Raw genomic sequence first — 26,982 nt, 5'->3', positions numbered from 1 at the left:
TTTAAATACCCAGTCCTCCCATGTGGCCTGTAACCCAATGTGTGGGCTCAGTAGGAAAGTACATGCATTTTTCATGTATGATGGTGTGTCAGGATGCATGGGAGACTTTCCTTTCTTGGTCTGGGGCTTTAAATATGTCACACACACACACACACACACAGCTTGTCTTTGTATCGTAGTGACAACTGGTTTTGTAAATAAACAATTTGAATTACCGTGGCTGTATTTCGTAACAATATCCATACTTGGTGTCAATTTATCAAGAGCTGAATGAGCCTAAAAGAACGTAGTTTTTTATTTACAGCAGCTGACTCTTACCTGGGTAAGTGACAGCTCTAGTGTCCCATTACTTCCCCTTCTGTCATTTTGCAGTATAGAATTTCATGCATCTGCCAGCTCAGTTTCTCTTTTGCTGGACAGATTTCATGTACCCCCACTTCTTGTAATTAGAATAATGGTGCCAAATTTTCTCAAGGTTAAGAAAACTGCTGGAACCATAAAATAGAACATGAAGGATCTATAATTGCTTGGTTTTTAAAGTGAAGATGTGAAACTTCCAAAGAACGACCACAGTTTTTGTGGGGTTTAAGGGAAGTGTCACTTAGCAGTTGCTGATCACTGAAGGCCCAGGTTTCAGCTGAGGTGAAGGAATGATTTTGCTCAAGTGTTAGACCTGATGCGTGCCAGGAAAAGCATCTGTGCAACAATTTGTAAGCTATTAACACTGCAAAAATCAACTGAAAAGTGTTTGCATTTTCTTTGGTAATTAAATGGGGATTTCTTCAGTGAAAATGCGGCGTGTGGACTGAGTCCTGCAGTTCTCATTGCTGCTAATGGGATTTGCAAGTGTTGCAAAATCCGTGTTCATCTAACAGCAAATGTGCTTCAGAGCTCCTTAGAAAGCTGTTCAGCCTTTATTTCTGAAACTTTGGGTGACTTTAGGTTGCCCAAATCCAGTTTTAATTGGCTTTGCCTTTAGAAGAGCACTGCTCTGAGCTTCCCTGCCCTCATCTCTTGTGAACACTCAGGCTGGGTTTGGCCAGTGGGGAGTAAATGCTGGTCCTGTTTGGACAACACAGCCAGAGTGCTCTGTTCCTGGTGAGTTTGGCAATATAATATATCTAGGAAGAAGAAATGAGGGTGCTTGTTTCTAACCCAGGAGGATCTGAGAAATCTGTGCTGCAGAGCAGTGTCGGCAGCTTTTCTTCCATCCGAATTCCAGGGTGAAGACCTGTATCCATCCCACTCTTTCCCTGTCTTCTCCCTCAGGTTGCAGATATTTGGAAAAGGCTTAAGGGCATCTCCTGCTCTTTAGCCACTCTTCTGACTCCTCCTTTCTCCAGTTTTCCTGCTTGCCTGTCTCTCCTGACACATTGTGTGACAGCAGTGCCTCCACTGGGGCCATGGACAGAGCCTCCCCTTTTCCACAAACCACATCTCCCAGGCTGCTGGAGCTGAGCACCAGATGATGCTGGGAAACGTTTAAGAGCTAAATTAAAATCCTCTCCCATGCCAAGAGATGCCACCACTTGTTACCTGTGCTGCCGCCTGCCTCCCTGTTGCTTTTTCTGGATGTGTGCTGATTTTGTTTTGGCTAAATACCACAGCCACAGACTTCATGCACAAGTTCTCTCTTTACTGACGTTGTGGCCCCACTGAAATGCTGATTGTTTTGGTCCTTTGTTTTTCCACCACTGTCCATGATCCCTGCCCACCTCTCAGTGCACCTTTCCCCCAGCAGAGCCCTTCTGGATAATTTTCAGCCTCTAGGAAGTCAGTTGAGTTGTTAATCTCCGAATTCGGCTCTGATTTGCTTTTGTTTCTCTGTGTATGCCTTTACCAAAGCCTCATTTTTCAAATTGTGCTTATGAAGCAAGGGTAGAGGTGATCAATAATCTGCCACTGCCTTGCTCTGATCCTCAGTGGTCGTGTTCAGTTTTAGGTATTGCATATCTTGTATAATGTAAAACTTCCGAAATAGCAGAATTTAATATTGCTCTGAGTATTTTTGGGAATTATGCAACCTGCTAAAGCAAGCAAACAATTTTTTCCCCTGTGATAATCAGAATTAATTCCTTTTAGCAAGGCTATCTTGATAGCATTGTGAATGGAGATTTGTAAAGGTATCAAACTCCTTTGCTGATTTTTCAAGTCCCTTAATTCTAATTGTTTGTGGACTGAAGGAAAACAAGTTTTAAAACATTTTATGTGGCTAATCCCATATATAAGAAATGTAGTTAATCTGTATTTGCAACATTTGACCTTGAGGTTCAAATGTGTTCAGAAAATTCACTCTAGGATTAGTGTTTTGATTAAATGGATGGCCTTCATCATATGGAAACTTTTTTTTTCCCCCCTCTAGTGCCAATTATGAAGACTTATTCTTGATTCTGAAAATAAAATTCTGTTCCCAGGGACTTCGGCAGAGTTCATCCCAACTCTCCCTTCGCTCTCAGCATCTCTGGATAAAGGGTGGCATTGTGAGCTCAGGGAAAGCCCTTTGGAATGGCAGGTGCAGCTTAACTGCCCCATCAGAGATATCAGCCAAGATGTGGGCGCTAAACTGTTTAATAATTGTCATCTTCACTCTTTTTAACTTCCTTGCTCTGTTTCAAACTTGTGGTATTGCATCTGGAGAGTTGTGACCAGTCTGCCCAGTACAGGAGAGATACTGGTGACTGGAGGGAGTCCAGGGAAGGGAGCACACGGCACACAGGGAGAGGCTGGGGGTGCCAGGGTTCCTCAGTCAGGAGAAGAGGTGGATGTGGTTTCATTCCTTTCTTCACTTAACCCAGTGGAGGGTGTAAAAGAAGGAAAATCCAGTCTCATCTCCAAGGTGCACAGCAAAAGGATTTGAGGTGAAAGCTGTTAATTCCAGTAAGGGGAATTCTGGTCAAATATAAATAGCTCTCTCACCAGGAGGATGTTCCAACATGGGAACAGTGGCCCAGACAGGGGTGGGAATCTCCATCCTTGGGGACATTCAAAGCTCAGCTGGGCATGACCCTGAGCAAACTGTTCCACATTTGAAGTTGGCACTGAGTTGGACTAGATGACCTTCAAAGATCCTTTCCAACCTAAATCATCCTATGGTTTTCTTAGGGACACTGGAAAAAAAACAACCCCAAAACCGAATGAGAGCGGTTTGGTTTGAAGTTGGTTATCAAAGTAGAAACACAGGGAAGTCTGAGCCTGTGTTTTTGACAACTTTTAGTCTGATGGGACCTCTGCTGTGGAGTCACTGGGTCCTCTGGCAGTCCTGGAGCACTGATTTGCAATGGCAGCTCACGCTTAGCTGTTATTATGGATTTTTACTGGCCATTCTTTATGAGACTTTTATATTTTTCCATGATAGATTTGTGATCTTCTGTTGCCTTAATTGATTGCAGCAAGTAGAATTCACACAGGTAAAACCAAAGGTGCAGAAACAGGAGAAGAGGAGTGAAAGCAGCACAGTCTTGTCCTGTGTAGGGAATTCACAAAATGTTACTGAAATTCTTCTATTTCAGCCATTTTTGGGGAGTTGCTTTCAACAGTAATAAATGACCTGCCCCAAATTTCTAGATGACTTTTCCATTTACTGTGTGAAATTATATAAAAGTCAGGGTAATAAGGAAAAAATGTTAACTTAATCTTGACTGCTTGAGTCCATGTAAGGTTTGACACTTGTTGCTGTGGTGTTATTACAGTGGTTCCTAATTAATGTCTCTTGTTAGAGCACCCTTCCTGCAAGTGCCACCTTCCTTTGGGTGAGTTCTGCTGCAGTGGGGTTAATGGGGGATGCTCCATAAAATAGTAAGTAATACCTCTGATAATCACCTGTGTCTGAGGGGGAAATGTGGGTAAAGAGGAAAATGAGTTATGATAAAACTTGTGCTCAGTTAACATAAGGTGCAAGGTGGGCTCATTAAGGTTACGAGAAAAAAAGCTGGTAGGAAAGTACTACAGCCTCTCTGGTTAAAAGGAAATTTGCTGGGGGAAGTGTCACCATCATTCTGTGGCCTTAGAGACGTCCCTACATCCCTGAGAGGCCTTGGGGGACAGGAGGGGCAGGGAGGGCAGAGCAGGGAGGGCATAGGAAGATCTGGGAGAGCAGAGGCAGATCAGGGGGAGCAGAGGCAGGTCTGGAAGGGCAGAGGCAGATCAGGGGGAGCAGAGGCAGATCAGGGGGAGCAGAGGCAGGTCTGGAAGGGCAGAGGCAGATCAGGGGGAGCAGAGGCAGATCAGGGGGAGCAGAGGCAGGTCTGGAAGGGCAGAGGCAGGTCAGGGGGAGCAGAGGCAGGTCTGGAAGGGCAGAGGCAGGTCAGGGGGAGCAGAGGCAGGTCAGGGGGAGCAGAGGCAGATCAGGAAGGGCAGAGGCAGGTCAGGCAGCCCAGGTCAGGGTGGCCACAGTGCACTTTGGTTCTGGAGCAAGAGATCTGACAGTCAGGAGGGTTCTGTCCCCATCTTGGAGTATGGGAGGAAAGAATGAAAATAAATTGTGTACAGAGGCAGAGTGAGATAACTCCTGCAGACAGGGGATTTCCAACACTTTCAGGATATAATTGCTAAAGGGAATTCCAGCTGGATAAGGGCTGAAATATTTGAACTGCATTTACAGCAGTATCTGTCTTCCCTTCCTGCTAGTTATCTGTGAAGTGGTGTGTTGGGGTTACTCTTTCTCCGATAAAATGTTTTTTAACAAGGCACAGGATCATTTAGGTTGGGAAAGTCCTCTGAGATCATCAAGTCCAACCTGATCACCACCTTGTCAACCAGACCATGGCACCAAATGCAACATCCAGTCCCTCCTTAAACATCTCCAGGGATGGTGACTCCACCACCTCCCTGGGCAGCCCCTTCCAATGTCGAATCACCCTTTCTGTGAAGAAATTCCTCCTGAAGTCCTTCAGTACAGCTCCTTTCCCTGCCATTGTAGTGTTTGCAAAGGTACCTTTTGCAATGGTGTTCCTTCTGTAAAAGTTGAAAAGCTGCTGTTCATGCTAGACAAGTGCTTTGAATTTGAATTTTGACCCTTATTTGAAGGATTGTTTTGATAGTGTTCCTAGTCAGTATTTTATTGATAGTGGATTTGCTGGTACCGAAGTTGGACTAAAGTTCTTATGCCTAGTGCATAGATAATTTGTTACAGAACCTTGTTTACAAGGGAAGTTTTCTTGATGTGAAGTTGCTGGTTAATGCAATGCTAAACAAATGATCCTGTGTCTAAAGTGTCTTGGGAGGTTCATTCTGGGAGAGAATTTTTAACAATTGGAGTCAGGTCCCTGTAAGAGGGAGGCATAGCTCCAAGGCTGTAATCCAAAAAGGAAATTTATGCAATTGAAATAAGAATCTGGGGATAAGACACAGAAGGCTGTTAAGATCAGCAATGCTGAGTGAATTATTTAGGAAGGCATGGGAAATAAAAAGATTATAGAGATAAGAGGCAGAAGTGGAGTTTGCAATGTGTGTCCATCAGCAAGGCATTTGGTGCATTAGAGGTGGATCAATAGCTGGGAGCAGCCAGTGCTGAGGGCCAGGATCTGTGCAGGTCTCGTGTCTGACTGGATTTAGTCTGAGCCTTTGGCCTGACAGCGCTCCTGCTGGGACTGGAAGCTTTCCAGAGCCCTGCGATTGTTTCTGACCTGTGTATGCCGAGTGTGAGCCTGCAGTGGGGCTTCTGCTCTGTTTTCTCCAAGAGCAGTCTCCTGCCTGGGCAGCAGAGCCGCTCTGCAAACAGAGCTGACACACAGCCAGAGCCACGGCTGGAGGAGCTGCTGCCCGACTGCAGCGCTGCTCGAACCCAAAACACGAATGTAGGGCACAGCAAAGTCATCTGGCTCTGAAGCCTGGTGTAAAAATACATCATCTTATCCTCTGCTGGAGAAGCAGAGGTCCTTCTCTCTTAAAGGAGAATTTATCAAAATGAACTATATTGGGTTAAATCCATTTTCTTTGAAGTTGATGGTAAAGCTTCAAGTGATGTAAATGGGAGTAGAATTAGGCCAACACTGATCACTTAGGGGAAATCAAAATCTAGGCTAGAGAAAAGGCAAAGATCAGCTCTGCACAGATACAGAAATAGTTCCTGTGTGCTGTGCCACTAGTGGGTGGCTCCTGCGTGCTTCAGTTTGAGTTGGAGGGCTCATTTCTAGGGCAAATGTCACTGAAATCCTGCACCCAGGGTGACACCAAGTCAGTGGTTGCCTCTGTGGGATGCTGGGGTGGTGCAGCTCCAGCTGGCAGCCCAGAACTTCTCCCTGGGAACATTCTGCTCCCAGACACAGCCAGAGCTGTGGTGTCGGGCCTTGAGGAGCCCTCTGCCACCATGAGAACCTCACTCTCTGTTTGACTTTCCTGACAACTTGTGAGTCAGGAAAAGCCCTTCCAACTTTGGGATTTGTAGTGCTGAGGTACTAAATAGTTTAAGTGCAAATGATCCTAAAGGCTTCAGCAATTGGATTTAACACCACCATCACTCACCTTCTTCCTGTGCCATCTGTGCCAGCAGTGTTGGTCCCTGCAGGAGGATGCCACCTGCAAGCTGCCTGTTTTTCCCTGTGCTGGAAATAGCAATGCCAGCACAAAGGAATGTGTGGTTTTTAGTCAGGTGCTGAGGACTTGAACTCCTTTTCAGCCACTGATTTGCTCCTTTTTTGTGTTTGGACAGGGTCTTCCTGCCCTGTTCTGGAAGAGCAGGGAGGCATCTCTCCCTGGAGTCAATGAAAACAGGCTGTTTATGAGGCTCTCTGGGTCTGTGTGCTGGGATGTCACCCTGGTGCATGAAATGTCTTACACAATAGCAACAGAGCTGTGCTCAGGATGTGACTCTGGGGAGAAAACTCTGTCACAAGGAATGACAAATCCACCAGTGTTCCTTATGCAATTAAAATGGCAACTTATCTCCGCGTGATTCATGTTCCTTCCTCTCGAGCTGGTGAGCTGTTCCCAAAAGGAAAGCTCCCATCTCTTGGTCCCCTGGCTCCTGTGCATCCCTGATTTGGTGTGTCTTTACACTGATACAACCCTGGGGAGGTTTTAATCATCAGAGAATAAGTGCTTTGCCATTCCGGCACTGCTCCCTGGCTGCTCCGAGCTGCAGCCTCAATTATATTAATCTGACTGTTGCCTATTTAAGCACCGTCCTACATCTTGACTGACAGTGGGGTAAACAGATTCAGCAAATAAACTGTGCTTGCTGTGTGCTCGCCAGTGGCAGATCAGGTCAAGCAGAGTAGCAGCTCAGCAGACACACACACACACACACGCAGCTTTCCCTGTGTCACTGCCTCCTGACTCGGATGGAAATGCAGAGCCTGAGCACACACAGTGCCACAAGAATATTTCTTCAAATGAGGTGTACGTGCTCTTGGCAGCCTCAGGGTGACACTGGGGAACTGCAGCTTCCAGAAAGGGTTAAGGAAGTTTAGATGACAGCCGTGTATTTTCCCTATTTGTCTGTTTTCCTGAAGGTCACTCGAGCTGCTGTTACAGGGATGGGAAGGGTCTGTTCCACTCTCTCTATTTCCACAAATCATTTCTGACAATGGGAATATGAATCCTATTTAAAATGGCTGTGCTAGAACTTGGGAAGTTTGGTTCTTGCAAGAAGTGACAAAAAGCAAGACAAACATTTTTAGGTTTTTAAGGAACACATCTGAGGAAGTGTTTCCTGTTCATTTTCAAAGAAGGCAAAACAATAATCACAGGAACATATGTGAAAAAAGTTGTCTTGATTTCAAATGCTAAAAAACCTGCACTGATTTACATGGAGAGCACCAGATTGAGACAGGCTGAAGCAAGAGGTGGGATCTTGTTTGTTAATCCCCAACCTGGCGGAGTTGCTCACTGCCATCAGGAGTGGGCTGGATCTGCATTTTGTGATGGCATGTGGGTTAGGTGCATGCAAATCAGAGACGTGGGCTCTGCTTTGATCAGTTTTGCTTAATTTTCTGAGATAAGCTTGTATTTTTATTTTTTGGGGGTTGTAGTTAAACATGCAAAGAATTGACAATTCCCTTTTATTATTCTGGAGGTTGTTGTGGGTGTGCCTTCTCTGTAAGATTTCTGATTTAAAAAAACAGATTCAGAGATTGCTTCAGTTATTAGAAGTGTGGTAATTCTAAGTCTCTGATGTATGAATTATTTCAGATGGGTCCACAAAACGCAGTTAAGAAAACCAAAGCTATTGCAGGAGGTGTGAGTTTGCTTCTCTAGGAAATCTGCAGGAGTTGATGGCTCTGACAGCCTTGGAAACAACTGGATTTGTTTTTTTGTTTACTTGTAGTTTTCAGGTGTTACATCAACGCAGGGGCTTGATTCAAACAGATTAATCATGGAAGTCCCAGTGTTTAAAATCTGTTTTAAAACTTGGTCGACCTTCTACACACCCAGCCACAGATATGACCAATAATATTCCAGGTTATTTTGGTTAATAACTTAATGGTTATATGGTTAATATTACAGTGAGTAACTTTGGCTATTTTAGACACGTTCAGCACTAGACTGGATCTTTGGAGAATTTGGTAATTCCTCGTCACCACTTCTGCTTGTAGAGGGAGAGATTTAATTTTATTGGCCCATTAGATGCCTCCACATCTCTAATGCCAGAATACATTCCTTTGGGAATCTTTTACCTGTGAAATACTTGTGGGCCTGATGTCAGAGGGAAGGATGTGGCTTTCCAGCAGATCTGTGATGACCACAGGTGTTGGTCACACATGAATGAAGAATTCCCAGTCTTATCAAAACCATTTGGGTTTAGAAGTGGGAATCAAAGTGTCAGAGTAACCAACTGATATTTTTGTAGAGATTTATGTGTTGTCCCTGAAAGCGTTTTGAGCCCAACAAATCAATAAAACAATGTCCCCTGATACCAGATGGAGCTTCATAAATGGGAGCAGTCAGCTTATCTTGGTGTTTTGGGGGGTATTTCTCCCAAACATATCAAGATACCTCTTCCAGAAATTCTCATTTAGGCATTTATGGATAGTCTGATAGGAAATGAACACAGGATATGATTTCATTTTCAAATAATCACTTTATAGTCAAAAGCCAGAACATTCTGTGTTGGGTCAGCTTTTGAGAGGTAAAAGCAACAGATAGCAATTGCTTTTTTAGAAACTTTATTTAGATTAAAAAAGGGTGAAAAAACCATGCTAAAAATATGCTAAGTTTCTTATGATCTCAGTGTCCCTGGCGTAGCTTTTCTTACAAGAACACTTGTTGCTTTTACTCTTTTCATTTTCAGATCTGCTTGGAATCTGCAGTCACAGGTGTCATTCCTGGTGAATGCATAATTAACAGCACTTAAACGGATTTAAAGAGAATGTTTCAGTCTCAAATTGTTAGTGGTACCTATTGGCTGAGGTGTTTGGGTGGAAGTCATTACACACTCGCTCTGTCCCCACCTCCAAACCCAGGCCTGGTCTCTTGAAAAGTAGTTGTGAAGTTTGCAGAAGGTTTTAGAATTTGGAGTGTTTCCAGTGCCTGTAGTCCTCTGACATGGAAAAAAAATCAGTGTGAACACTGGAAATTTGGGTTCATTCCCCTACTGGTTTCGTTTAATCTGAGAATTGGGCAGAGCTCTCAGATGTCCAGAGAATATTCTAATAATTAATCTGTAGAATTATTTTCAGTTTCTTTTGCTGACCATTAATTCTGTGGTCGTTCGAGTAGTTTCTTACTTTACCTTCCCAAATAAACTCATTATTTATCTTGCAGAATAGATGCAGGGTCAACAAATGATCTCTTGAAGCTTAATAGCAATATGGTTATCCCATACTCAGTACACTTAGCAATTGAAATACGCGCATGAAGAAATGCAGATTGTCCCCATGCCACCACCATTCAAATGGGAGCAATTAATTACCAGTTTTTTACAACAAATCTCTGTAAAGACAAAAAAAACCCCCACAACCAAAAAAGAGTCACCAAAAGCCTTGAAGTAAAAAAAAAAAGAAAAGAAAATCCGAAATTTTAATACAACACCCCGAGAGTTGGCACTTGGTATGGCGCTTGTGAGTAAATGGTGGTCGTGTTCCAAAATGGAAGTTTTCCCTGAGAGCACTCACTGTCAGCCTCTCACAAAAATACCTTTTCAACTCAATTGTCTCTGCTTATCCCCAGCACCGTGCTTAAGAGATGAGGAGGGAGCTGTTCCCAAAACAGACAAGTCATTTGCTGGAAATAGACTTTAGATCAACACATTTGATTACAAGGAGAAATCAAGCTGAGCTCGTGCACTTTGTGCAGCACAGGTCTATGTTCTCTGCAAGAGCCATGGTTAAAATCAGCAAACAATCATGCTCTGTAGCAGCTGAGACATCCAGATGGTCTCAGTTTATCCCTCATTAAAACACACTTCAGTGTTCCAGTCTTTAGATAAAGATAGGCTTGAATAGCTGTGGCAAGGCCCATATCCTAAAAGAAAGGTCACAGGCATCGAGGCAGTTGCAGAAAATACATCCCAAAGCAGCCCAGTGCCTTGGTCGTGTCCCAAGGTCATGGAATCATTGAATCCAGAATGGTTTGGGTGGAAAGGGACACTAAAGACCATCTCATTCCACCCCCTGCCATGGGTAGGGACACCTTCCACTATCCCAGGGAGCTCCGAGCCCCAGTGTCCAGCCTGGCCTTGGACACTGCCAGGGATCCAGGGGCAGCCCCAGCTGCTCTGGGTACCCTGTGCCAGGGCCTGCCCACCCTGCCAGGGAACAATTCCTTCCCAATCTCCCATCCAGCCCTGCCCTCTGGCACTGGGAAGCCATTCTCTGTGTCCTGGCCCTCCAGCCCTTGTCCCCAGTCCCTCTTCAGCTGTTGTGGAGCCCCTTTAGGCCCTGGAAAGGGGCTCTGAGGTCTCCCCAGAGTCTTCTCTGGGCCTTTCTGCAGTTGCAGGGGCTCCGTGATTCCGATGGGAGCCTTGGAGTTGATCTTACTCATGTCCTTCCTAGCAAGTGCAAGCAGCAGTGCAGCAGGATGCTGAAATGGAGCGTGCAGCCCGTGCCCTTTGCATTAATTGTGCTCCTACAGACCCAGAGAGGGCCTGGAACAGCTCTGAACCTTCCCTCCTGCCCTTGCTGGGAGGAGGCAGCCAAAGAGGAGCAGCTGGAAGCATCTGATCCACGTGTCAGATGGTCACAGAGTGCCACGAGACTCATCTCCAGCTTCCCATCTTTCTTCATTTACTGGGAAATTAATGAGGACCCCAATTGTGCTGAAATCTGAGTACCTGCTGAAGGGCTTTACTGGACAGGAGTCTGTGCATCCTGCAGCTAATTATGTCATTCATTAATCTGTTATCTCTTGATGATGGGCACGAGAGTCACTGAGAAGGATTCAGAACCAACCTGGCAATTAAAGTATTTGTTCCTTGAATTTTTGCTAATTCTTTATTTCTGTGCTGCAGCCGTGTGACATCCTTACAGGCAGTTGTATTCAGGGATTCTCAGAGAAAATTCCCGTTTCTTCCTTGTTCTCTTGGGTTCTTTTCCCATATATGCAGAGAGCTAATGTAGCTTAAGAGATGCAGAGTAGGAAGATTAATCTCTCTTCCCCCTTGCAGCTCCTAAAGAAAGTTACAGCTTTATAGCTTCAAAAGAGAACATTTTATTTTTAAGTTGCTATTAATAGCACAGAAAATTAAAAGCTCATCATGGTTAGGATGAGATCCCGATTGAACTTGACAGGGAAGAAGATATTTAATAAAAGTACCAGGCATGATGATGGCTTTAAAATAAATCTGTGTGTTAATAGCTAAATTATGAGGCGATAATCTGCTGGTCTGCTTAAAAATGTGTATGTAGGAGGATTTTTGGGATGACCCCACAGCTAATGCATGGTTGTTGGTATGTAATGTCCTACTGGTTGTATTTTTTGGCTAATTGTATGATTTTAAGGTTGGGCAGCAACATTCTACATAGCTGTGATCGCTTTTTATCCATCAATTGATGTCTGCTGCTGTTTTATCAGCTTATTTTTCTGAGCCACCAGCTAGGATAATGTGCTTGAGGGAAAATTATACCCTACATCAGTGGTTTTGTTACAGCATGTTGTACATTATTGGTAATTTGAATGCACCCAGATAAAAATAGAAAGGTTAAGTAGTTTTCCAAATGTTGCTTCTGTGAAGCAGAAAGAGAGTAATGTCTGTACTCATGTACGTTTTTGAGGGAAGAATGGGTTTTTTATTTTATTTTCCCTTTGCTAAAATTGATGCTTTCCCTCAAGCTGAATGTAGAGAACATTTGGCTTTGGAAATTTCTCTTCCCAAACTCTTTTTTTTTTTTATTCTTCCTGATGGATGTTTAGGTTTAATGAGCCGGTTTTTAGCATTAATGTGCCAGTTCTGTCTACATATGCCTGTCCCCAAAGTGCCTTCCCGTGGGCAGGTGGTGTGTGCTGGTGCCAGGGAGCAGGAGCTGCGATCCCACTGCCCAGTGCCCTCTGCAAGTGTCCCTGGCTCTGGCAGCTCCTCCTTCCTTCTGCTTGGGGCTCTCAAACGTTCCTCATGCCCCTCAGGTGGTGTTGGCAGGCACAAGCAAGGCCATTTTGGTGAGGTATTTATGCAGGGCCGGTCTGTGATTTCTGTCACATTGTAGTCCATCATTTCTGTTCCGAAATGATTTCGTGATTTTCTGTGCGTGACAATAACCTGGGCGAAAAAGGGGGTAGGGCTGCCTGATAGCCATCTCCTTGGAATCCTTTGTGCATGTCCTATTTAAAACCTCTGCAGAACATCACTGTGTGTCTTTCAGCTAATGCCCACTGAGATTTAAAGCCTCCTTTTTGGCTGCTCTCTTTCTTAGGAGTGACCTTGGCTGACAGTTCCTATTGTACACCCGAGTCCTGCGGGGATGGATTTTTCCCTCTCCTCCCTTCACACGGATTCAGGTGCTGCAGACTCACCTCTCCAGCAGCTCTGCTCCTCTTGCCTTACAGGGCACATGTTCTAAATCACTGTGGAAAAAATATGTTTATACTTGATTTTCTTAGTGATTAAAAATGGGATGGGGGCCGTTAGGTTCGAGCCTATCCAAGTGCTTCCCTTTCTCATCCCCTGATTAATAAGGATCATCTGTGGTTTCATGGCAGGTGAGAGAAATCAGCCAGCTGGGGAGGGCTCGGGGCTCTTGGCTTTCATTTCAGCTGGGCACAGACAAGGTGGAAGTTCTTTTTCTTCCACTCTCCACAAAACTGCAAAAAAAATCTTCCCACATCATCACTTCAATTGCAATTTATTGTTCTAACTTTATATTCCCTGCGAGCTCGTGGCTGAGGACGTTTGTATGTGGAGCTGGAGTTCAAAGCTGTCCAGGTTTGGATCTCTCTTTAGCAGCAAAGATGGGTTGGTTCACCTTTTAAAGGGAAATTTTATAAAGCTGTGACAGTAAAAATTATTTGGGTGGATTTTTTGGAGCAAAAAATAAGAGAATATGCTTGAAGCAAATTTATCTTTTGAAGGGAAAAAAGCTTTTTTCTTCTACTACATAACTTATTTTCCATAAGATGGAGCAAAGCTAAAATGTTATTTTCCTTTACCTCTGGTGCTTGCATAGTAATGGTCTGAGAGTTCAGTGGCACAAAAGAGATTTAAAGAGATGCCAAGTTTTAGAGGAGCTGAACTCTGCTCTGTGTGCTGGCGGTGGCAAACTGCTGGTAGTTTATTTTTAGCAGTTTATAACCTATTAAAGCTTGATTTTAAATTTGTTATACTTTTAGCTGCTGCTTTTTAATTCTGATAAATAGGTGGGTAGGGGTAGGAATGCTCTGTAATGTACAGGCATGCAGCAGGACAGGCTTGGGATCCCACCCTTAGTTAACTAAAATGATCTCCTGCTATAAAATGTGCAGGTGGCAACAAAAATCTCTTTGAGATGGTCCCTGTTAGTTATAATTTGGTCTCTCTATTCTCATTTTAGAGAACTGCATCCCAGCCCAAGAACAAAATTGCCCAGGCTTATGTAAGATTTTTTTTTTAATTATTTTTTTTAAGAAAAATATGCCAAAGTTCTTTTCATAATAAATAATAAAAAGAAAATGTAGAAATATGTTCAGAAAAGCAGATTCTAGCCTGCAGTTTGTTTTTTCAGCCTTTATGGGAATGGTGAAAATGAAAAAAGTGCTTCTTCAATTCCACTTGTAAATATTTTTATTTGGTCATTAAAGAACAATTTATTGTTTGGGTTTTTTGAACAACCAGATGATTTACTTTCATATTTTGTGTTCTTTCTGTTTTATTCTTCTGCTTGCACTTACTTTTCATGGAAGCTACATTTTCTGGATCTCATTAACAACCAATGGTGCTGCACTAAAAGCTTCAGTATTGGATTCATGTTTTTATATCTTTACTTAATATTATACATAATAAAATGCCTCTGGCAGTGAAACCGAGGTGGTAGAAGAGAGGTCTGCAAATTTTGACTGGAATGGAAATTGGTTTGGTTTGTTTAGGGGGGTATTTTTTTTTCCTTTTTTTCTCCTTCCTCCTCCTTCCCCTGGACCAGCTGTGTCTCGTGATCTGTTTGATGCTCAGCATTTCACCTGCTGAGCAATCACACACACCTGAAAAACAGGAGTAACTCCTGGAAAAATGGACTTTTCTGCAATCAGTCTTGCAGCCACCCTTAGATAAGAGATGTTGGGTGTATAACACTGAAATTATGGCATTTTTGGCTAAACACAGCAGTCTGATTCCATTTCTGTGGGGCTGTGCTGTGGTCTCCTGCCTTTTGGCTAAAGGTCTGCTAAATCCGCTTTGATTTTCTTGAATTTATAGACAACAATAGTCAGCCAGTCCTTTTCCCTGCTAATGGCTGGGTGATCTTTGTGATGGATGCTGACAGAAGGACAGAGAAAACAGCAGAACAAGGCCAGGGTTTTTATTTGTTTGGTTTTTCTTCTCCCTTAATGGTCTCCCTTGGGTTGTTATGTAGAAATTTAACTTCTGTCTCAAGGATATGAGTGTCAACACTGATCACGCTACAGTTGCATGGATGTTAAAATAGGAAGGGTGCTTTAACCTCCGGAGTTCAGATCATGACACAACAAAATGAATCTCTCTGCAGCTGCCCAGTTATGGATTTCCTCAGGTTTTCATTCTCTCTGTTATTCCATAGATCCTTATTTATGAAAAATGTGATACCTGTCGACTTTTTAGGAAAAGCAATCCATCAAAATTATATTTCATATTAATGAGTGCACTTCTACCACGTTTCCTTGTACTCATGCTCCTAAGAAGGAAGGAGAAGTCTTCAATTTATTTCCAGTTTACTTAAAAAGTAATAAAATTTGGCCTCCTTTAAGTCTTTGAGATTGTTCTTGTGACAGAGTCCTATCCAGGACTGGGGTATTTCAAGTCCCATTTCAGAACTCTCAAACCAGTCGTGGGTTGATGCAGCCCCCAAGGTAGAGCTGGGAGCACAGAGGGCTGTGGCAGAAGAGTAATGAAATGAAATTGCAGCTTATTGATTAAAAGCCTGATAGAGAGTTCAGACATACGTAAGAGTTTCTTCATTAATCTCAATTTTTAGGGTTGAAAGTCTCTGTAAAATATTGCTAAAAAAATCTGAGAAAGGAATGTGGAAAGAGGTCAAGATAGGTGTGACCAATCAGGAGAAATGGCAACTTCTACCAAAGAATTAAATATTTGGGTTAGTCTCAAGGTATGAAGATTAGAGAGGCCATTGCATATTTTTATAATGAAATGATTAGTAATGGACTAAAAAAAGTAATAATTAGGAACCAAACTCAGTGTTCATTCTCAACAGAGACTGAACAAAAGCCCACCAATTTTTGTTGGGGTGGAGCAGGACTGTCAGCTTTAATCAGCCTCTGTCAAGCCTCAAATCCTGTTTGTTGGAAGAAGCTGGAAAATTTCTTTCTTTTAAGATGTTCTGGAGAATTTTCTGATAAAATGAGATATAATCAGGTATTTTAGGCACACAGACTTCTGGAACTCCCTACAATTGTGTGCACCAAGCTAAAGGTCACAGGGTAACTCAAATTCTGGATTTAAGAAATTTGGTGGTCTTTAAAACACACAAAAGAAGGGCAGATGTAGAAGGCCTCATCTTCTTAGTGTTTATGTTTCAATAATTTGCTTTCAGTGAAGCAAAGTAAAGAAAATATCTGAATTACAGCCTGGTGAGTTTGGACTCTGTTCTTTTATAGGATTTTTCATCCTTGTCCCCTGGGTCGATACTGTAATGACTGGACAGAACTGTAATTTTGGGGGGAAAAAGAAAGAAACCTCAGCTCAAGGGAAGAAATTTTGATTATTTTGCCCTGGAGATGATGGTGGGAAGCTGATCTCTGACATCTCTCTATGGTGTAACATCACTGTAGTGCATCTTTTGGGTGGTTTCTGCTATAAAAAAGGCTTCCTCCAGCTCTGGAAGTGATGCAGGAATGGGTGCTGGATCCTGGGTTTGTGCTGGGATATGTTCCTTTGCTGATCACCTACTGCTTTTAGAGCATTTCATTTAGATTATTTTCTTTTCACATCTGCTTTATTTAATGCTGAGTGTCTGAAGTCTGAATGTCCTTAGGTTTTTTTCCCAGCTGTGTTTTTGATTAAATTGATAACGCAGTTTTCAGTTGGCATTCCTTGCAAAAACTGTGCTGTATAAAATCAATTCTACATGAAGACATAAATTTTCTAAAGCTTCTAGAGGTGTAGAATGGGTCTTCAGTGCCAGTACAACCCCAAAGAGTGGGTGGATATGTGGTGTGTAGGAAGGCAGTGAACGAAAGAAACCCCAAACCTGTTTTGCAGTGGGGAATAGGAGCCTTGAGAGCATAAATGGCCAATGAAAAATAACCTTTCATTTGAGCACTGGAAGCAAAACAAAATAAATTCACGGTAGCACCAGCAGGGCGTGAGAGAGACTTCTGAAAACTGGTGGCTGGGACGGACTTTAGTGGAAAAATCTCTTTGCAGGGCAGATCCCATCTGTGCAGGCAGAGACTGAGGCTCATACAGAGGCTCTGGTGGCAGAGCAGGAAGGTTTCCTTTGCAAGACCTGCTGCAGTCCTCCAGAAGTCACTGATGGAGTCATTTCATTATTTAATGGGGCTGAATTAATTCCTTTGAAGCAGTTTTGTTGCTGTCAGGAGTTCATTTGGCTTTGCTGGAGCCATTTCCACGAGGAGCAGGGGAAAGCAGGCTTGGTATCAATTGTACACTGAATAACTGTGCACTGCAGCAGGGGCTGGAGGTACTTTAATTCACAACTCTCATTTCAGTTCCCCTCATTATACCAGTACAACCTGGAAAAAAAAAACAACGGCCAATTTGTGCAAGATTCTGTTTGGTCGAAGTCCTAAGTAAGTAGGCTTATTGTAGAACTGAAATTAATGATAATTTGTGCTTATTTAATAAAAATTCCTCTTGTGACAAGGCTTTTGTTGCCTTCAAATATTCAACAGTGCCTACGTGAGGCAGAGAATCCTTTTTATTTATCTTGCCTGATAACAAAACTGGTACAGGGAGTCTCAGCTGACTGGAGGCCCAGGTCCATGCTGAAAGACTGAAACAGTTGTTAAGGGATCATAAGAGGTAGTTTCCTGTGGTGTTTTTTTTTTAAAATGTTTTCAATTTGTAATATTTTTAAAATAATACTTTAACTTAATTGTCTTAATGCCATCCTATTAGCAGGGGAAATAAATCTCTGTCTGAAAACAGAGACTGAATGAAGCATCCAATGTCTCATCTGTGTGTGCTCATCATGAATGAATTATCCCAGAATCACAGAGTGGTTTGGCTTGGAAATGACCCTAAAGACCATTTTATTCCAGCTCCTTCCATGGGCAGGGACTCCTTCCACGATCCCAGGTTGCTCCAAGCCCCGTCCAACCTGGCCTTGGACACTTCCAGGGGTCCAGGGGCAGCCACAGCTTCTCTGGAGATGGACAGATTAACTTAAGGCAATTTGAAATTCATCAAGAAATGTAGGGATGAAGTCAGGAATACTTTCAGACAAGACTTTAGCTACAAAGTTCAGTTTCTCTTTCTTTATCTACTTTTGGATTCCTGGTATTAAACAAAAGTTTCACACTTTGGAAGGTGCCAACCAGCTTTTGTTCAGATGGTGTTCGTTCTTAGTTCCTTCTGCATCTTGTGCATTCTGGATAATTAAGCTTCAAAGTCAGTGTGGGGTTTTTTTAAGTGAGTGTGAGTTTAGGCATTGTTGGGTGCGTTTAATCAGCTTTGTTGGCTGCTGGATAGAGAACCCATTCCTCGTTCTGCTCCGTGAGGATTATGTTCACAAATGGATGGACATTTTGGCTTTGACATGAAAAGATGCCACAACTGGGCCATACTTGATTTATTTCACACATCTGGAGGCCTCTGCAGAGCAGGTTATGGTTTTCCTTCTCAACTCTTCTCCCCTTGCAGAGCTTTGCCGTGAAGTTTTCCTTCTCTGTGATCAGTTGTTGCTCTGCTGCTCCCAGCACAGAGTTCACAGAACCGTAGTCTCAAAATAACCCCTCTCAGATGATTTTGCTCAGACTCAAAGGAAAATTCCCTAAATCTACTTTCAGTCCTGCTTTATCAAGGAACGGTATCAGGGAATACAGATGAATCTGGTTATGCACCTTGTACTCACTAAAATGTGACACTTCTCTGCTTTTCCCTCTCTCCTTTGGGGTTCTTTGTGGGGCCCAGGTAGAACTTTATCTACAGCCAACTAAAGCCCAAGTGGGGCAGTAACGCTCCCTATGGAAGGGTGGGAACTGCGAATTCCCTGGTTTTAATTCCCAGAGAACCAGCTGTGTGCCCCCTTCCAGCTGCACGAGGAGTGAACAGAGCCTGGGCTTTGCTGATCTCTCTGCCCTGGCTGAGAGTGATCACCCTTTCTCCTGTATTGCAAACAGCTCCTCCAGCAGCAGGTTGTGAGATGGGAGTTGCCAGAATCTCAGGTGACAGTTCAGAGAAAACAGTCAAATTATGAATAAATCCTAATTTTTTTTGACTAATCGCGAATCCGTTATTTGCCTGGACTTTAAGGACTGTGAAATGCAAGTCTTGTGATTCTGCTCTGGTGAAATCTGGTTCATTACATTGCTGTTAACTTTCCTGCCAGTAGAAGCCCGAATGAAATCAGATGTCAGAATACTTGGGGATGATACCTGCATTCTAACACACTGTGAAAATATTTACAAGCTTCCAAGATGAGACTTTTCCTGATTAGGGAAATCAAAGAATAGTTTTCCCAGCAGGCCTGCAGTTAGCTCATCCAAATTGCTTCTGTTTTAATTGGCATGCATTTCCTCTAAGCAGCTAGGAGATGAAAAATATTTGACTTGGGCTCTACAGGACTGGAAGGCTCTTCCCCCAGGCACAGCCACTCTGGTAAAAAAAAAAATCCAACCAAACAGCAGCCAGCTCAAGTTTATATTGCATTTGTACAACAAAAATGCATCTTTGACAAGATCCCAGACCAAGGTGCAGACTGGTATTCTGACTTTTTATTGAGGAAAATAAGGATGGTGTTTTACTCAGGTGTTCTGGGGTATGAAGTCTTTTGTTACCTGAGTTGTATCTAAGTGGGCTGCGATTTTATCTCTGCTCCACAGCATTCTGTTGTTTTCAAACTGCATTTTGGGACATCTTTTACTCAGTTTTCTTGTTTCAGAAGCATTGGGAAGACTAAGTAAAAACAACCTTCATTAGAAGTGGCTGCTTTTGTCTGGGAGAACAGACAACATTGTGCCTGAAATTAATTTACTGGAGTTTTTGTTTCTCTTTTGCTGAACCTGTCTGAGGAGGGAGGTTTTCCCTAAAAGTTGTTCTCACAGGGAATGATGAGACCAAACCTGCCTCGTGGAGGAGGAGGTGACCCTGCTCTAGGATGGTGTGGAAAGCTGCACTCTCAGGATTTGGGGGTGGTGTCCTTTTATGTTCCAGGAGACTTTTGGTTATGAATTATACTGCTGAAGCCCACCATGGATAGACCAGTGAAAGCAGCACCCAGAGCCTGAAATCCAGTTCACTTTATTTGTTGGGTCATTAGGATATTAGATAATTTTGATTGAAAAATGTGCCAGTATCACCTCCTTTAATCAGGGTTTCTTGGTAGTTCACCTAGAACATGTGTACATCCTGAAAATATCAATGTTGTGTGTTTTGTAAAATAATCCCTTCCCTCAGCTCCACCCAAAAGGACAGCAAACAAAAAAACCCCACCCAAACCCAGTGTAATACTGGGGTTTCTTGAGGATGAGACTCCTAATTTCCCCCACTTGTGGTAACTGGATGTATTTTGGAGATGCAAAGCCCCATGATGGGAATATTGCCACGTGCCAGCCACAGCTTTTCTATTCCCCACCTTTTGGTAAAGGAATATTCAATATTCACCACTTAGGAGGGGTGAGGTGGTCGCGTGTCAGTCCTGCCAGCCTGGCAAGGGGCCTGGGCTTTTCCTAGGAGAGATTCTGGGATGGAATGCAGCCTGAGTATCCTGTTCCATGGGATTAGGGAGCTGCATTAGCGGGGAATAATGTCAGTCGCGCTCTGTGCCCGCTGCGTTTCACCATCTGCCTCTCAGAAACGTGAGGAGGGGTTTCCCTGGTGGCACGGCATTAGGTGAGTCATGAGCAGCACAGACTCCCAGTGATTTGGTTTTGAAGCTCTGGAGGAAGTGTGAACTTCATATTTGTTGTTTATTGATTAATATTTTATCGGAGGTGAAATTAAAGATTAAACAGGTAAATGACTCATGCTGAAAAGCAACAGCACTGTCTTGCTGTGGCTGACAAATGACAATGGATTTCTAAGAATAGGGGAAAATATATTAATTTATAGGGATAGCACAGGGAGCCTAAAGAGATGCTTTGATTGAGAGGGGTGGACACATCCCACAGAAAGATCATGGAGAAAATGGCTTTGATGCTATGTTTAGTACCCTTTGCATCACAAATGAAATTGGTAGATGGTTCTCTTTGGAAAACACTCAAAATTGTCTTTTCTCTGTGGTGTCATGGAGCAGTTTAAGAGCAATTTTATTTTATTGGAGCAATGTTTAAAAAGATTTTTTTATCAGAGCAATGTTTTTGCTGCGTTCTTTTTTTCTTAAAATCATGGCTGTTTGAGATGCCCAGATTTCAAAACCCTGAACTGCGCTTAGGAACAGATTTAATTTTTTTTTTTTCTTACCGCTGGAAGTAAAGAGCAGCCTGTTATTTCAGCTAGTTGTTATTATTACCGTTGCCTCAGTCTTTTTGACAATCAGATCTCAGTCTGCATTTTGCTGTTGCTGACAGAGCTGGGATGCTGCTGCTAGGAAGGAGGAGCACGCTGGTAGCGGAGGCCGTGGTGATTCGCTGCCTCCTGGGATGAAACCTGCCTGACTGGGCATCTGTGACATTTCTGGCCTGCAATTTTTTCCCAAATAATGCTGCAGGCTGATGCTATTTCTGTTCAGAATACTGATCCATCCTGTTTACAAACAGCCAAAGCAATAGTGTGAGTAAGGCCTTTTCTTCCTGCTGAATATGGAATTACCTAGGGATGGATTGAGGCTGATCAGTGGCCAAGCTACAGGCGTGGAGAGCTGAGCGTGGTTCACCATCTCCTGCTTGGCATATAAAGGCCTTTTTGAATTGCTCCTTCTAGTTTCTCTTTGTTGTTGCCTGTAAAATCATTTTGTGCTGAAATTCTCATCTCGTGAATGGGAAAAGCAGTGTGTGAAAATGAGGGTGGCAGAAGTTCTTAGCACTAGAAGATACATCAGTAAACAGGATGGGTGGAAGAAATGTGTAGGAATTGGCTCGTATTTTAATTGTGGTCTGCATTATCATACTGAAACTCATACTTCCTTTGTTTTAAAAATTTTTCCTCCACAGAAATCAAAGGAATGTTTGGGTTTGAAACTGTAAAGGAGAGGGCTGGTAGAGGTTCGCTTTTGCTAACTGAGCAAGGTAGCTCCAAATTAGTGCTCACACAGGCCTGATCTCTGTCACTGCAGAGCAATGGCAACGTCCTTAGCAGTAGAAATAGCGAAGCTACGTGTTGTGTCAACTGTAATTGGGTGGGAGATTAAAATTATTGCACAAATATAAAACCAGGACTTGAAACACATCGGGCTCCTCTTGATGTGCTTTATCTGGGCACTTGCTTCCACTGGGGATTGCTTTGCCTAGGAAGTTCAACGTGTGCCCTTTGCCTGTGACAGGTTGGTCAATCTTTAGGCTGCTGGGGTGCCCTTTGAAAGATCTTTTTTATTATGAAAACTATTCTGAGACCTCTAGATTAGACAGTGCACTTGCACTAACCCGCTTGAGGCAAAAAAGAAACCTTTAATCTCTGTTAAAACTCTGCGTGCCAAATATAATAGCTGGTTTCAGCAGTATTTAAACCAACTTCATTAGAATATGGGAAGGGGAAACGGGTTTTAAAGGCTGGCTTTAGCAAGTAATCAACTGTCTCCCAGATGGTCCAAATGGGACTCACTGAACGCTGCATGGGGAAAAAAGAAAATAAAAAAAGGGAAAAAGAAGAAGAAGAGAGAGCCCAGCACCATCCTGTGTGTGTCTGTGCCTGCTGGTGACTGGGCTCAGGGGAAGGGACCTTGTGGGTGCCTGGCTGAGGAGCAGCTCTGTCTCTTCCAATCCAGACATCCTGGTGCGTTCAGGCTGTGCTCACTTGCACAGAAGGCAAGGCAGCAAGATGTAATGTATTTAAATATATTCTGCATTTGTCGTGGTGGCTTTATAGTTTTTCCCCCAGTTTCATCGCCCTTGCTCTGAAAAACAGTTTTGCTTTAGCCCATTACAAAAACTGTTTAACCAGTTTTTAACCTTGGAGCCTTATCAGGGAGCCTTTGTTTTGGTCAGAGAAGCCCAGGGTGGCTGTATGGAGCAGAGCACGTACTGGGGGTGCATCCTGCACGCCGGGCTAATCGCTCACTAATTAATATTCATGACTCGTCTCATTTAGCGGCTGCTCTTGGGACTCGAGCAGTGCTGCTATTGGTGCTCGAGCTGTGGAGAGCTTTAGCTAAGGCAGAGCTGGTGTTATCCTGGGGTGGATGCTGCCGACCTGCAGCACCTCCAGGACACCCCACCGTGGAGCTGCGCGGCTCCTCTGAGATGCCAAGATCCGTTTGACAACCTCTCTGTCCCGCGTTGTAATGAGTCCTTTCTGCTTGTTCCCAAAGGTCCAGAGGAAGAAATGACCATGTAGATTCTACAGCTTGGGTGCAACATAATGGGAAATGGTGAATGGAGTGGAGCTGGTCTGCAGCCTTGAGAGCAGCCGTTCTGTGACCTCCAGTCAGTCAGGGACACCCTCCACGCCAGAGGCATCCTCCACGTCACTCGCCGGACACACGCGGGATTCTTTTTAATTTCTCCGATTGGAATTCAAGATTCCTCTCCTTCAATTTTTAAACAGTTTTAAGATTGTATCAACTACAACGAGTGGAGCAATATAACCAGCCACGATGGGTGACATGACAAATAGCGATTTTTATTCCAAGAACCAAAGAAATGAGGCCAACCATGCAGGAGAGTTTGGGTGCACACTGCAGGAACTGCGCTCCCTCATGGAACTCCGAGGGACAGAAGCAGTAGTAAAAATTAAAGAGACATATGGGGAAACAGAGGGGCTCTGCAGACATCTGAAGACATCACCAACAGAAGGTAAGCACTTTTCACTTTGCTTGAGTTAGGGGACTTAGTGTAAATGCTCTCCGGACACTGAAAGAAAAAGGTTTTGATTCAAACCTGAACAGAATTCTCATGGTGCCGCCATTGTTCCCAACAATAATAGAACAAGAGTCTTCTAAGAAGGTAAAGCAGCCCAACTATAGCTAAAGCTGGCATGAGAGTGAAAGGAGTGCTTTTTGTTCTAACAGCTACATGCATTAATTCTTCCTTCTTAAAATGACACAAAAATCAGCATGTTTTAGGCATTGCAAAGAGACTTGAACCTCTGCTCTTGGGGGTAAGATGGTGCAAAGCAATTGCTCCAAAACAGCTTCTAGGTTTTTGGACATCTTGAGAGTATGAAATGACCTTTTGAGATGCACATTACGTTACTGTGTAGATCGATATATTTTTTATATTTGTAGATAAGTTAATCTTCACTTAGTATATTACCATAGATAATTTTGCTTAAATCATCAGTTTGTGATTGTATCAGTGTTTTTTATTAGTTGGACTTCTGTTGTGTGTAGAACTAAACTCCTTACTTTCTTATGTTTAATAATACCAATCATGACTTTCCAGGATCTATTTTTCCAAGTGTTTTTAGAGTCTTCTACCTGATAATCATTTATTAGTCTGGTTTCCAGTGCCTATACCAAATATCTCCCTTAATCAATAAAGCATTGACAATGGTGGAATGTTTCCCTCTCCTCACACAGTTTTCTTGATCACTAATTCTTTAAGTGCAAGTAAAATTCTCTTTCATTCTAAGAATTCTATTTTTGTCACTGTATTTTCATCTCTAAGCAGTATTAACACTTTAGGAAATTACACAGTCTTTCAGTCTATAATATTTCTGCAGTCTTGTAAAGTAGCCAAGATGTTCATTTTAAGTTCTTTTCTTTTTCAAGAAGATAGAAGTCTTGGCTTTGTTCCATCCTCTTCTTTCTAAAATTAATAGTTTAGTTACCTCCTCTGTTTAAATGCCTCAAAGTCTGGAATTATTGGTGTGATCATAAACATGTCAATTGTAGCGTGATACTGTAAATTACCCCAGCTGAGGGGTCCCAAGGGAGCAGCTATCAGTGTCTCAGCTTCAAGAATTCCATGTTTGCAGAAAGTCAGAGCTGAAGTGTCTGTCTGAGCCGAGCTCACGGCGGTGACTCCAGTCAAGTTTTGCCAACTCATTCTAGTGGTTACCTGGTCAATGTGAACTTCAAGGGAGATGTTAATTGCATTATGTGTTCAATTTATGACATCAGGGAAACTCAATTCCTCATCTCGGAACAGAGTGTATGGATCCAGCAGCGTGGCACGCTGACTCCAGCAGTAATCTATATCTGATACTGCAGATAAGGTAACTTTCCTCCAAGCATTACGTGCACTTCATCACTTGTGCATTAGGGAAAAACCTTTCCAGCTTCAAATGGCAATCAGCATAGCCTTGGAATCGTGAAGACTCTGCTGGGTTTTAATTTTCAAGTAGATCACATAATAGGAATTCCCAGTCGCATGAAGTTTGCATCTTACTTTTAATTGTTTTGCTTGGAAAAATTCTCTGAAATATGTCTTGTCAAACTTGGAAATTTTCACTCGAGAGAAAGTATCCATAACAGAGAAACTTTAAAAGTTTATGGCAAATATAAGCTTATATTTAGTTCTAAGTCCCAAGCCATTGTTTTTCTTGGCTCCAAGCTCAGTGAAGAGGATATTCTTGAAGATATGACTATTCTTAGAGGAAAGAAATATGATCATTTCATACGTGGAAATGGAATTCTAACATCAAGTAGACATGATTTGCAATTTAATTATTGACATACTTAGTTTTATCTTTTGATATCTGCAGCAAACTGTGGATTGCTCATTGAATACCTTTATGGAAACCCACAATTTGCTACAACGCCTGAAAATCGCGTTTCCAACCAGGCATCGTTTTTGGTGACGCACAGTTCACCAAACTTCCTTTGCTTTTCATGCCGTGGTGTGTTGCACATCTTACATGGTTTTATGGGAAATATGGAGTTAAAATTACTGCAGGGCACTTCTTTCAAGAAACCAAACATCTGAGCAGGAGTCCTGAGTGACTGTGAAACAGTGAAAAGGACCTGACCGGACAACTTGGTTCTTCCCTGCCTTGTAAGCTCTTCCAGAATTTATCTTCATGAAGTCCTTGTAATTTTGTGGGATAATGGCTGAAACTGTTACTGGAACAGAGGAAAAAAACGTTTCCTGGCAGCAGGGACATGCTAATTCAGTAAAATGTGGTCTAAGCTGAACTTACTGGTTTATTTAGAAAGTGAGAAGTAGTCATGAGCTCAGAGTTGACTCAATTCATTTCCCATGTTAATATTTGATGTCCTGCCTATGGATTGGTAGGATCAATCACACTTAGAAGTGCCTTTTGAAACAGTTTTAAAGGCCTTGAACTTCTCAAGTTAAGATGTCCTATGTGTAACTCAGATGTCATTGGCACCGTTGTGAGGTTCCTTTCCCAGTGACCTCCTGTCTCAATTCAGTGTGGAGCTGGGAGAGTCTGCTGAATGTTGAGTAAAATAATATTGGCATGCTGAATGAATTAATAATAATATTATGTGTTACGAGACTTCAGTCTCTCCTTTAAGTTTTTTTGATTGCTCCTTTAGCCGTAGATGCAGGGGGGATCCCAGCTCTCAGTTATGCCTGAGGGATTTCCTGCCTTGAAGTGATTATATTATAATGAAACGCTCCCATTTAAGTGCTCATCAAAAGAACTTCCCCAAAATCTATGGAAATAATTTATATGAAAAAATACACGTGCTGACTTGAATTTTCCTTAAAATTATTTATATTCAGACTAGTTTCACTTTCATTATCCTAGAAATACCACATATAAGCAGAATCTAGCCCTGTCACTTTGCAAAACAATGCTGAATCCCCCCTTGGGCAGAGCTGGGCTGAGTTGTATAATTTTCCATGCAGTTGGAGTCTCCGAGGCCCACTGAAGCTTCAGTGATACCTTATAAAGGACAGCTGGTAAAATGGGATGAGTTAGTTAGATGAATACCAAATGAGACTGGAATCCACCCTCTCCAACACTTAGCTATATTTCTGCACAATTTTATATAGTACCCTCCAATTTACAGCAGGTTTTTCGTCTCCTTTCCCTTATAAAAATGTTTATTTCTTATCGGAGTATGTCAGTGAATTAACTTCCAAGATTTTTTGCTTAAAATACTTGGATGCTGTAATTTCCAGTGCGTGCAAAAAGTGAAGAATTCACTGCCTATAGAATCATGGAATACCCTGAGCTGGAAGGGACCCACAGGGAGTCCGGCCCCTGGCCCTGCACAGACACCTCAACAATCCCACCCTGTC

The 26,982-nt window shown here is 42.8% G+C and overlaps 1 protein-coding gene across 14 annotated transcripts in view; it reads left to right on the top strand.

Moving 5' to 3' along the window:
- ATP2B2 (ATPase plasma membrane Ca2+ transporting 2) overlaps window positions 1-26,982 on the top strand; it is a 385,606-nt gene that overhangs the window by 200,814 nt on the left and 157,810 nt on the right. For all 14 annotated transcript variants that reach the window (XM_039558683.1, XM_039558677.1, XM_039558674.1 and 11 more), the window contains one exon: window positions 23,139-23,622. In XM_039558683.1, the coding sequence (XP_039414617.1) occupies window positions 23,424-23,622 (199 nt within the window). In that variant the 5' untranslated portion in view covers window positions 23,139-23,423. The remainder of the gene's footprint in view (window positions 1-23,138; window positions 23,623-26,982) is intronic.

The sequence above is a fragment of the Corvus cornix genome, chromosome 12, assembly GCF_000738735.6.
Source record: "Corvus cornix cornix isolate S_Up_H32 chromosome 12, ASM73873v5, whole genome shotgun sequence".
In the NCBI taxonomy this organism is placed as follows: domain Eukaryota; kingdom Metazoa; phylum Chordata; class Aves; order Passeriformes; family Corvidae; genus Corvus; species Corvus cornix.
Note: the sequence above shows the minus strand (reverse complement) of the source record. Positions and strands in the feature narration are given on the sequence as shown.